Below are 13,527 nucleotides of genomic sequence, written 5' to 3'. Positions count from 1 at the left end.
GAACAGGGATGTGGCGTTTTGGTTCCCTGTCTCCTATTTGTCCAGGTGAGAGGAGAGAATGAAAAATGAGAAAACATTTACAAACTTTTTTCAGCTATCTAAATAAAAAGCACCATCTTTATAATCCAAATTCCACGACAGCCACATGAGATACAAATAGACAAATGAAATAAAAAGAGAGCAAATAACAACCAGTTACAGGGAAATATCAGTCCTCACTGTAACTAGGGAATGCAAATTAATTCCCTTAATTACATCCAAAGATGCTATAACCATTTCAGTTCTGTAAAGGCTGTGCTAAAGCCACTCACTATTTACTCTAAATTGGTTTCTTCCCTTTGGAAATCCATGTCAATATACACAGCAAAAACTGTTAACATTTATTTATACTACCCTTGTTCCAGAAGAGATTTAAGACAGTATAATAATAATGGGGGGAAAAGGCACTTATCCTTTACCATGGGTAAACTTTATCATATACTATACTGTTCCTTTTTATTTTTTAATTTTTTTTTTTTTTTTGAGACAGAGTCTCACTATGTCACCCTCGGTAGAGTGCTGTGGAGTCACAGCTCACAGCAACCTCCAACTCTTGGGCTTAAGTGATTCTCTTGCCTCAGCCTCCCAAGTAGATGGGACTATAGGTGCCCGCCAGAATGCCTGGCTATTTTTTTTGTTGTTGTTGTCATTGTTGTTTAGTAGGCCTGGGCTGGGCTCGAACCCGTCAGCCTGGTGTAACCTCTGAGCTATGGGTGCTGAGCCTAGACTATACTATTTTAAGTGATTACTTCAATAACATTACAAAGTTATGGATTTTAGCTATAGTGGAGGCCAGGGTAATGATTAAAGAAAAAAAAAGGGGGAAAGAAACCTTGAACTAACTCAATTTCTTTTTTTTTTTTTTTGTAGAGACAGAGTCTCACTTTATGGCCCTCAGTAAAGTGCCATGGCATCACAGCTCACAGCAACCTCCAACTTCTGGGCTTAAGCGATTCTCTTGCCTCAGCCTCCTGAGTAGCTGGGACTACAGGCGCCCGCCACAACGCCCAGCTATTTTTTAGTTGCAGTTCAGCCGGGGCCGGGTTTGAACCCGCCACCCTCAGTATATGGGGCCAGCGCCTTACCAATTGAGCCACAGGCACCTCCTGAACTAACTCAATTTCTAAAAATGGGAACAGTTTACTGAATAAGACAAATTAAAATGATAGAGCTGAGCGTGATGGCTCACGCCTATAATCCTAGCACTTTGGGAGGCCCAGGCGGATGGATTGCCTGAGTTCCAGACCAGCCTGAGAAACAGCAAGAAGACCCTGTTTCTATAAAATAGCTGGGTATTGTGGCCGGTGCCTGTTGTCCCAGTTACTTGGGAGGCTGAGGCAAGACAATCACTTGAGCCCAAGAGTTTGAGGTTCCTGTGAGCTGTGATGTCACAGCACTCTACTGAGGGCAGCAAAGTGAGCCCATCTCAAAAAAAAAAAAGATAGAGTACTATGCCACCATTCAAATTATAAGCAGGAACATTATTCTAAGTCTTTAACAAGAACTGGAATGCAAAAGTGCACCCAGCATATTTGCCACTGTATAAAATATGCTGCTATGTATAACAGAGATGCACCCTAACTTTACAGGAAACTTTTTGAAGAAATAATGTAATTTTGTTATTGATACATATACTGAAAGTGGGTTAGTAATTTTACAGAGAAAACATTACTTTGGTCGTGTTAATATCGTCCTATATGGCTAGAGATCAGGAAGAAAACCTAAGTTCTGGATAATTTTTAATATTCTACAAACTCTGTTGGAAAAAAGCATGAAATCACAGGATCAAAAAAGAAACTGTATTGGGAACAGAAACTTAAAGATACAATACACTGACCAGTAAATGAAATCTCACACACTACCGAGCATGGTATAACCCTGCTCTAGAATTCCAGTGGTTATTAAGAACAAAAAGCAAATAACAATATAAAATAAATCAAAGTCGTTTTTCAAAGTAGTATATACAAAGAAAACATGAAAACAAAAATGAGTAAAAAGCAAGAAGCTAAACATAATAAATATAAATGAATTCTATGCAGGGGGCCTCAGTAACAACTCAGTAATATCTAATGCGAAACACAATATATTTGAAGGAATCTTCCCCACGTTACACAAAAACAAGTACTTTATTAAATATTAGCTCACAGTAAGCTACATTTAAAAAACAGCAACAGTGAGGCCGCCCCATATACCAAGGATTACAGGGTTAGGTTCTTCTGAGCCTGCAGTCACAGGTTTTGTCTGTTCAAACCCGGCCCTGGCCAAACTGCAACAAAAAATAGCCGGGTGTTGTGGAGGGCACCTGTAGTCCCAGCTACTGGGGAGGCTGAGGCAAGAGAATCGCTTAAGCTCAAGAGCTGGAGGTTGCTGTGAGCAAGAGAATCGCTTAAGCTCAAGAGCTGGAGGTTGCTGTGAGCTGTGATGCCACAGCACTCTATTGAGGGTGACAAAGTGAGACTCTGTCTCTAAAACAAACAAACAAACAAAAACCCCAGTGAATTCTAAAGGAAACTTGGGTAAGAACAAATTAGTTTTATCAAAAGCATAAAAATAAATTGGAAAATTCTATAAAGATTTTAGCCTTTATACTAAAAAAATCTAGCAAATGATTTTAATCAAAGTGACACATGAAAATTTGACATCACAACTAGAATCCAGATGACTTTCCTCACCAAGGGCATTTACTGTGTTAGGAACTGAGTCATCGCTATCTTTAAACTCTAAATTGTCCTCAGACTCACGAAGGACATTACTAATTCCACATTTTAAAAGAGACGGCACCCCTGCCTCTTGTTGTACAGGATTCCATTAAGTTTTAATTCACCCACCTAATCTGTGAAGGAATAAAATGTCACTTGGAAACCGTCAGCCCACACCCTCCCACACAAACACCGTCAGTGACACACACTGATACAGAGCTAGGACTGACACTCTGGCTGCTGGAACTGGAGCTAGTGGCCTCTTCTACGAGCCGACTCTCCCCGGGAGGGCTGCCACAGGTGGGAAGAAATGAGAACGGGGAAGTTTCTGCAACAGGCCTCACGTCCCTCATCCGTCATGTCACGCCTCTCTCCTCGTGTTGACTTTTGGGGGACAGACATGTTCTTAACTACAGAGACGATGTTTCCTGCTCTTATTTCCTCCAAGTCCTTATTTTCTCAGTTGATGGGAAGCCAGTAAAAATGTCCCATGGTGATATTTCAGCAAGTCTATAAAATTAAGCTTTTAATGTTATAGCAATATCTCTGCTGCTTGAGCCTGCTTATAGTAGTAAAAAATTTTAGGCAGAAAAAGAAGGGAAGAATACAAATTCTTCATCTGACTGCCTGTGTGATCTACGCCTTATTACTTTTGGCAAGAAAACTATGATATATCTTGATGTCAAATTGGTTAAGGAGCCTGGGATATCTGTTGCCAAACTCTGCTGCTGGGAAGCAGCATCTTCACTGTTCTCTGGTTATTCAAGTTGGCTAAATGCAAAAGATCTTTTTCTTTTGTCTCTGTTGATGCTATTTATTGCATCTTTGTTTTTTACTGAATTAAATTTTTTTAAACAATCTCAAAGTTACAGAAAAGACCCAAGTGAGGTACAAATAAGTTATTTCTTCAAACCAAGTGGAAGTTGTGAATAACAGGTCTTGTCACTTTCAGGGTACTTTAACTATTTCCTACAAGGACATTCTCTTACATAACCACATTAGAACCCTTAAAATCAGGGCTGCAACTTGGCTTACTACTGTTTAGTCCTAGATATCATTAGAGTTTTGCCAATGTCCCAATAAAGTCCATTGTGAGGAAATAATCTAGTTCACAACTTTGAATTGCACTGAATTGTCACATCCTTTTGCTCTCCTTCAAAAGGGAACTCTTTCTTGATCCTCATATTATCGAAGACTACAGGCCAGTTATTTTTCGCAACAGTCCTTAGTTTGGGATGGTCTGTTGTTTCTTCACGATTAGACTCAGATTAGGGAGTTTTGGCAGATGACGCAGAGCTGGCGCCATGTTCTCAGTATGTCCTACCCGGCAGCACACTCTTGTGATTGGTCCTGTTATTGAAACGCTCACTTTGATCAGCTGCCAACCTGCACTGTTGTGACTCTCCTCCACTTTGTAATCAGTAAGTATGCTGTGAGGAGACACTGTGAAACCTAATTCTGGTTATGTCACCAGACCGTCGCCACCCACACTGAGATGGTGAGCATGGAGCCGCTGCTCCCAGGGAGATTACAGGGTTAGGTTCTTCTGAGCCTGCAGTCACAGGTTTTGTCTGATCAATACATAACCCTGTTTCATGTGAGTTTCGGTTGAAAGACGCCTTATTTAACACACACTGTTGATTTATTAACATTGAAATAGCCGACAGCACATAACTCAGGCCTGAACACATGGGATCTAACATGTAGATTTCCACAGGGCACAGTGTAGCCCTCCTGGACTTTGGGAGAATAACAGCATTTCAGAGTGAGGACTGGGGGTCATTTTAGACAGCAAATCCCAACCAACTACCCCCAAATTTGAAAGAAAGAAGTGGTACAACAGAGACTATGAAAGGGACCCTTGCTTACAGCGTGAGAACTGAGGCAAGAAGGCAGAACGCGTGCCTTGTCTCATCTTAGCAAGGAACGTATGTGTTGGGCAACTCAAATTCTTCAAAGCTCTCCACGTGTCTAAGAATGATTGCAAAAATGCCGTAAGTATTGATTTTGAGTCACAAATGAAGTTCAGCAAACAGGCAGTTTGCAAATACAAAATATGTGAACAATGAGGGTTGATTGTAAATATTAAGTTTCTGAATCACACTTATAATGTATATTAATTTAATTATATATATCATTTACACATGTGTACTTCTATTTTACTCAGTTGGTTATAATTTGTTTATATCAATATTTATTTTGGTCCTCAAATGATCCCAGATGTAGCCAATGAGAGCCCTTTAAGCTGCCTTCCCCATCTTTCCTTGAAAACCTCCATACTTTCTGGCACAAGAGGTTCCAAGTTCATCTTGTAGAGCCATTTCTCCAAGGAACCCTGGTTCCTTTTAATAGAGAAGTGTATTTAGAAGCCAACATCTAGAAACCAGGTGTGCTCACTGTTATAAAACACACACACTCACTTTATGTTTACAGCCATCCTTTGGCATCTACAAGGATTTGGTTCCAGGACCATATGGGGACAAAAAAATCAGTGTATGTTCAAGTCCCTTACGTAAAATGGTGGAGTATTTGCATATAACCTATGCACATCCTCCAGTATACTTTAAATTATCTCTAAATTACTTATAATGCTAAATACAATGCAAATACTATGCAAATAGTTGTTACACTATACTGTTTGGGGAATAATGATAAGAAAAACAGCCTTTCATTCAGTACAGATGAAACCATCCATTTGTTTTTTCTGAATATTTTCCAGCTGAGGTTGGTTGAATCTGTGGATGTGAAATGAATGGATACAGAGGACCAACTGTATTACTGTAAATTATTATTATATTTACATTTATTTCTGTATCTATCTACAAAAACGTCACTGCATTCACTCTAATTTTCTCCTTTTCACATTTGTCACAGCCTTCTCAGATAAGAAAAACCCTAACAATCACTATCCTTAATGTATCTGTGGATCAGATCAATCCCGTAAGTAACTAATCATTCTGTTGCCGTCCTCTTGTCTTCCCACCTGTCTCTCCCCCCAGAGGATGTACATCCTCTACCAGATCCGCCCTCGGTGGGAATACATGTCCTTTCACCACAGTCGCTACTGCCATCTCCACATGGCTGGCTGGTCCCTGTGGCTCTCTACCTCCCCCACCTAGATACCCACATGCCCAGCTGGCCCCACCCAATGTCTTCTGGACGGAGCTCTTCCAGAAGGAATGAAAAAGAACAATGCTGGGTGGCACCTGTGGCTCAAAGGAGTAAGGCACTGGCCCCATATGCTGGAGGTGGCGGGTTCAAACCCAGCCCCAGCCAAAAACTGCAAAAAAAAAAAAACACAATGCAAACAATTTTAACAGTGACTTTTCTATTCATATCTCCTTAGTATTTTAAGTGTATTTTTAAAAATAGAGATCATACAGGCAGTTTAGATCCTAGAGTTAGGCAGATGATTCAACAATTTTGAGAAATCAACATGCTATGGCAGAAATAGGTATAAATGTCCTTCAACTTCTAGCAAAACTGTTACAGTACATCTGATAATTTCCCTTAAGTGCTGATAATTCTGCTTGCTTTTAGTATTTATTCAGTTTTATGTCATCAGTAACACAACACAAGTCATGGCCGCTTACAGTCACCTCTGGCCTTGCCATTTGTAACACTGGAACCCAGGCAGTTTTTGGCAGGCTGCTGGGAATGAATGGGCCTTAATGACTGGCGAACACAGAAATGGCCTTGCTAGGACTGTAGAAAGTAACTTTTTGGCTTCTATAATTTTTCTTCATTGTTTTATTTCTAGTAAAAAGAATAAATACATAAGGCCCATGATTTCAAATGAGATCTTATTTTCTTCTAGAAAGAAAACAGGTAAGACTATTTTTTTTTTTTTACTCGTTCTCCACATTTATATTAATATCTGTAAAGAATGATCGTGGTTACTCTTTCCTTTTCCTTCAGAGGTCCCAGAACAGGGATAAGACACATTCATCTCTGTATTTAGACTGAAATAGCCCAGAAGAGGAAATCCCGAGCGGGTGAGAAGCTCCTCAGAAGCCAGCACCACGCCGGTTGACCCTCACGACTTCATCTCCAGGCTCATGGTGATGGACATGAATGGACAGAAGATTAAACATGATATGGAAAGTGGCTTGGACATGCTGTCCTTTCGTTTCCATTCCTCTCTATTTACAGACAGCATTCCAGATAGCCCATTCAATTCAAACCCCTCTATATGCAATCAGACTATTCTCATCAGAAACTATAAACAGAAAGACTCGTCGCCAACTATTTTCGGAATAAAAGGTAACACAATACCTCTGCACCCGGTATACTCGAGTCCATGGAGGCACAAGAGCTAGAATCCGAGCTACCAGTTCGATCAGGTCACTAGGAGAATAGCTCTTGTATCTTCCTGATTTCCAAAGCTCATAAAGTCCAGTTCCACGAATCACCAGAGTAGGGTAGAGTTTCAGACCATCAGGACGAAAAGCAGGATTCTCGAAAAACTCCTGTGAACACAGAAGAGAAAATGACTTCTCCATTAGTGATGTAGAGATCAGCCAGGGTGAGGTCTCAATCTGGGGCCGCTTCTCCCACATGCCTGGCAGGCCCCGGGACTGCCTTTCCTTTCCAACCAGGGCAGGTTTATAAGGACAGAAACTCATTGTTTTTGTAGCCTCACCAGAGCAAAGCACGTGTGTCCTGGACTTCAAGCCCCTCCCCAACCCAGTCCCTGTCTACTGCACAATCTCATCTCAGGCCACCCCTCACCACCAGTCCTTTCTCCCTCTGCAAAGGCACCTTCCTCTGCCCAAAAAGTTCACCAACTTTTCTTCTAGCTAATCTTCAGTCTCGCTTGAATGATGCTTCTTCAGAGAGGCCTTCCTGACCTTCGAAGAGTAGCCACTCGACTTAAAAAAAAATTCCACCGAACCCTGTATTACCACTTTCTAAACATCATCCTATGACAAACTATTAATGTCTGCTTTCACTTATAGACAATATTATCCTTTAATAGTGGAACACAGGTAATAGTTTAAACTTTTCAAAAGTTGAGACAGACATCATCTGACTTAAAAAACCTAGAATGCTGAGGCTGTGCGTGGTGGCTCACGCCTGTAATCCTAGCACTCTGGGAGGGCAAGGCGAGTGGATTGCCTGAGCTCACAAGTTCAAAACCAGCCTGAGCCAGAGTGAGACCCTCTCTATAAAACTAGCCAGGCATTGTGGGGGGTGCCTATAATCCCAGCTACGGGGGAAGGCTGAGGCAAGATAATCACTTGAGCCCAAGAGTTTGAGGTTGCTGTGAGCTATGACACCATGGCACTCTACCCAGGTGACAAAGTGAGACTCTGTCTCAAATAAACAACAAAAAAACCAAAGAAAGTTTACGATATGGCTCTTACCAGGAAAAGGGGTCTTGCTGATCCCTGGATGTGACTACTTTATCTTCAGGCTAACTGGAACCATTTCTAAGCCAGGCTACACACTGGCCACTGTTATCGGACCCTGAGTACAACATCCAACTCATCTGCCTTGGCACAGTCATTTCTCACACTGTACCACCCTGGCTGGCTGCCTTGCTTCTCTCTTTATTTGGGATATGGCCGGAGACACGGGCATTCTCCTTCCCGTGACTTCACACTGACCGAGTGCGCTCACCTTGTCTTGCACGGGGTGTGCTGGAGGAATGAAGGCAGACTCCCACATTTCCTCTCACCCTCACCGCGGCCAAGGATCCAGCCAGCAGTGCCTTACTTTATAAACTGTCAAAATGCTTTGTATCTTCCACTACGTTATTCTTACGAGGCTTTCCATCATTTAACTTGTTTTTCACAGAAGTGCAACTGTGAACTTTTTAGACTTTTTGAACACTCGCACTGATTTCTGTTGCATTCTTAAATGCTGTTTTCTTTGTATGCCGTTTGGTTTCAGAGATGGTCTTCAGTAATTGTGTAACTTTTCCCGTAATATTTATATTTTAAAGTTCATCATGTCTTCAATAAATATTCCGTGATCACTCCACAAAGAAGATGTATGGAGCTGTTCTCTACCTAATCTGAATCCCCATTTGAACGTGGGATTTCAGAAAAATACTTCTGATGCTTGTATAATAAGTTTAGGAGACATATGAGGTGATATAGATATCCACCTTTTGAAAGAATAAAGGCAGACTGGATTGGTTCTGGATTTTGGGTTAAACATGAAGCATTAAAATATGTCTTTCTCCTTTCCCTCAAAAATCACGCTAAAATGACAGGAATTTTTTAAAAAGTATAAACCCAGAAGGACAAAGAGAACAGGAAAGGAGGGGGGATAAATTCCTAAGAGGTTACACAGTCTCCATCAAAGCAAAGACTTCTAGCTTTGTAAGAAAAAAGAAAACTTCTTTTCAAAAGTAACTCTGCGTTACTGGGAAATATAAGCAAATATACATAGCTACAAGCTCTGAACTTACTACTTTATTAGGAACATAAATTTACAAGAAATAGATGCGAGTAACCAGGATCTCACTCCAGTAACACAGAATTGAGTGACACAATGGGGTGAACTCTAAGCCAACCTATAACTAAGACATGTAGGCTCCAAACCCTGGAGATCCTGGAGCTGTTGATCTTGGTGGGCTGGATTGTGGCTTTATGAACCCACGGCAGGCTAAGAAATCCTATCCTCTATGGAGAGAAAATTTTGTAGAATTTTGCAATTATACAAGTAGGTCTCTGATCTAGCAACCCTTCCTGTGAAACAAAATACATTATGGGAACTACATATGTGGGCTGTTCATAAGGAATTCTAGGCAGATGTGACAATAAAATAAAGCAGGAAAGGGCGGCGCTTGTGGCTCAGTGTGTAGGGCGCTGGTCCCATATGCCGGAGGTGGCGGGTTCAAACCCAGCCCCGGCCAAAAACCACACACACACAAAAAAATAAAAATAAATAAATAAATAAAAAAAATAAAGCAGGAAAAAAAGAAGTTGTAAAGTATAAAAAGCACTGCCTAAGTCAGGAAATGCTGTGAATTTCAAATAGACCCAAACAAGATTTTCTAAAACAAAACTTTTAATTAAAAAAAAAATTTTAATACATGTATTTTCATTTTATTTCCAATGATAAATTATTTTACTTTTTTTAAATTATTTTTTATTAAATCATAACTTTGTACATTGATGCATTTATGGGGTTCAGGGTACTGCTTCAATATAGTTTTGAAAAAAAATTTTTCTTTGCAGATTTAACATAACGGTGCTTACGATTAGATGGCACTGCATTTGTTAGGAAACTCTGAGCCGTGCCTGAGCCCTGCACTCAGGAGTGTGCTTCCATTGTACCCATCAGGTGGGGCCTCTTCCTACCCTTCTAACGCCCCCTCCTTGAGTTTAATTGTGAGGCAGGTAGTTTTGAAATTTTTTTATGTGAATGTTTTATTGACGTATAGCACAGATCAAGGCAAATACGTGTTCTGAGGGTACATCTTGACGTTTTTTTACAAATCTTGTAACCAGCACCCAGACACTCAAATCAAGGAAAAAAACATTATCAGAATCTCAGAAGTCCACCCCATACTTGTTTCCAGTTAAAATTCCATCCCGTGGTTTTGAACTTCATAAATGAATTGCAGGTTTCAGTAGTCTTTGGATCTGCTTCTTGTGTTCCATGTACCCTGAATAGAATCCGCCATGTTGTTGTAGGAAGTTGTGACTTATTCCTCTTATTTTACAGTATTTCATCCTATGATCTCACCATGATTTATCTGTGTAATCTACTATTAAAGGACACTTAGGTATTTTCTACTTCAATGATATTACCAATAGTAAGTTGTGAACATGTCTTGGTGGACCTGTGTGAATTTCTGTTGGGTCTATATCGAGGAGTAGAAGTGCTGGGCTGGGGTGGGTACATGGGTTCTGCTTTTGCAGACACTGTGTAACAGTTGTCTAACATGGATGTGCCCATTCGCATTCCTACCAGCAGTAAATGAGAGTTGTAGTTCTAATTCCTATCTTGTCCTTTAAATGTTAGCCATCCTGCAGAGTATGCAGCAGTAATGCATTGTGGCTTTAAATTTCATTTCTGTGAAGATAACTTTGAGAACTTTTGGACTGGTTTATTGGCTGTTTGAATGTTCTCTTTTGTGAAATGTTTGTTCAAGTTTTCTATCCATTTTCCTACTGAGCTGTCTGCCTTTTTCTTATTGATCTGTAAAAGCTATTTATTTGAAAGCAATTTATAAATTAATTCTTAGAGAATTTTTCTCTAGAGAGAATTCAAGTTTTTCATTTTAGCTCCATTTTGTTACTCATCTACTAGGATGCAGTTAAAAAAGAAATACAGTCTGCTCATGTCCCCTGCGGTTTCTCCAAAAAGATTACGAACAAGCAGATAAATCTGTTTACACGAAGGGCTGTCTTTGCAATATTATTACTGAACTATCCCTGATTTTGAAGACACTAAGGAAAATGATTAGCAAGACTCAGCTGTTTACCCTTATTTGCTATGGTATTACACATACCTTATCTCTCAAGAGCATTTAAAGTTTATTAATCCGGCTATGTACCAGGCTGCCTGGGGTCTGTGCTAAAGAGAAATGTGTCTCTGTGCTTTTTAGGCTTGCTGTCTAAGTACCTGGCTATTAGTTACTGAGGGGAGGATATTAGATTCAAAATCTATTACAAAACCAATATGGGGGAATTACTAACAGGGATATCTGTGGATTAATGTTGTCTTATAAATGGGCCTTCAGCTGTAGTTTCAAGAGCTTAAAAGATAATAAACTTTTTAAAAGGAAGGAAAGAATTATTAACATTATAAATAAGGCATGGCCAATTCCATTTTTCTAAACAGAGTAAAAATACTCTTATAAATGAAATAACTTGATAAATATGTATTGTTATCATCTTCACTAAAATTGTGGATGTCCCTAAAACATACTTCCCCTTTGTGAGAATCTGAAGAAAAAGGGCCTGGGCAGGGGAATTCCCCAAACAGAGCTAACAAGGGTCAAGAAACCATGACAGAGTGAAAAAACAAATACAAAAGCAAAAAAAAAAAAAAAAAAAAAAAGAAAGAAAAAAATGAAAAACTCAAACCAGACTAACAGTTAAACATTAAAATTCAAAGACCAGAAGGCAGTTCTGAATGGCCAACAATAGGTTGAGGAAAACATTTGCAATAAATATAAAAAAACAGTAAGCCCATAATCTCTCTAAAAAATTTATATCAGTTGGGTGTGTCTTTGTACCCTCAATGAATCCCAAACAATAAAAAAAAAAAAAAAAAAGCTGGGTGTGGTGTCTCACACCTGTAATCCTAACCTTTTGGGAGGCCAAAGGTAGACTGCTTGAGCTCAGGAGTTCGAGACCAGCCTGAGCAAGAGCAAGACCTATCTCTACAAAAAAATAGAAAAATTAGCAGCTGGGTGTTGTGCCTATAGTCCCAGCTACTTGGAAGGCTGAGACAAGAGGATTGCTTGAGCCCAAGAGCTTGAGGTTGCTGTGAGTTGTGTTGCCATGACATTCTACCCAGCGCAACAGAGTGAAACTGTCTCCCCCCGCCAAAAGTTAATTAATTAATTTAATTAAAAGTTCATAGAAATTAAAAAATTCATATCCCAATAAAATAATTGGTCAGAAGACCAGAACACAAAATTCCAAAAGATGAAAGAAATATAATTTAGTAAATACAAACCTGAGAACTATACTACTATAGTTTTAAGATGCAAGTTAAAATGCCCCTTTCAATCATCAAATTAGCAAAGGGTAAAATACTGTATTTATATGTATGTATATATGTGCAGGAAAATACACAGAAAATAAACAAACAGGAGAGAATTATTTGGGGGGGGAGAACCACCCTTGTGAAATGAATGTAAATCGTTACAACTCTCTGCAAAGCTACTTAGTAATATAGTGAAATTCTTAAAATGTTTGTACCTTTACATGATAATTCTGCTCCATGGAATTTATCATAAAGACAAAAACCCAAGTATTCCAAAAAGTGATAGGCATAAAGTGGTGTTACTTGTAATATAAAAAACCAGTAATATCTTAACTTTTGAAAAATTAGGAAATGGTTAAGCAAGTTATGACATATTAAATTAAACATGTATTTAAATATGTTAGCAGAGACCAGGCTACAACATGGATAAATGCTTGTTAAGTGAAAAAGCAATGAAAAGGATTCCCTACCTCACATACATGTGGAACCATTAAGTGCGCCTGTGTTGTAGGTGTGTAAACAACCTCACCCCCCAAAGAGCCTATGCAAAAACAATCTGCAAAGAATGTATTAAAACCTTACAGTTTGATGGGGCTTTGTGTGACTTACTCGACTGTGTTTCCATTAATAACATTCATAAGGAGGATTGCTTATAGTATTGCTTTAAAAATGGAAAAATCAGCAGTAAAGAAACAGCAAGCGCAGACAGGTGGTCAGAGCCTGCAGGGCATCTGAACGGGCCTGCTGGGGCAGCACTTACCGTAAACTGTTCCATGTCTCTTTCTAGTCCCACATTTGGCAGATCAGGCATCATATGAGCCACAACTTTGAAACCAGAATCTTTGGCCAGATGAAATGACTCACAAACTGCCTTCACAGTGTGGCCTCTGAGAAAAGAAAAGTCACCACCTGTTATACAAATAAATGGGCTACAGCAGCAGCAGAGGGAATGTAACAGAAGTTCTATAACCAAAATTCATAGGATGGGGGGAAAAAGACCCTCTCAGAAAGTCACTTTTTAGATCCTCTCCTCTGAGAAGGCCTGGACATAAATCACTTTTAAGATATTTCTCAGCAATTCCCTTATGCATCTATTTAAAGTACTGAAAGTAAA

General features: G+C 39.6%; 1 protein-coding gene across 1 annotated transcript in view; it reads right to left on the bottom strand.

The window, feature by feature from the left end:
- The window catches only part of ELP3 (elongator acetyltransferase complex subunit 3), a 72,461-nt gene that overhangs the window by 29,622 nt on the left and 29,312 nt on the right, over positions 1-13,527 (bottom strand). The window contains exons 9-10 of the mRNA XM_053578328.1: positions 13,174-13,300; positions 7,014-7,207 (exon numbers count right to left, since the gene is read on the bottom strand). Coding sequence (XP_053434303.1) covers positions 7,014-7,207; positions 13,174-13,300 — 321 coding nt within the window. The remainder of the gene's footprint in view (positions 1-7,013; positions 7,208-13,173; positions 13,301-13,527) is intronic.

This window comes from Nycticebus coucang, chromosome 24 (assembly GCF_027406575.1).
Source record: "Nycticebus coucang isolate mNycCou1 chromosome 24, mNycCou1.pri, whole genome shotgun sequence".
Classification (NCBI taxonomy): Eukaryota; Metazoa; Chordata; class Mammalia; order Primates; family Lorisidae; genus Nycticebus; species Nycticebus coucang.
This window is presented reverse-complemented; position numbering and strand designations above follow the sequence as displayed.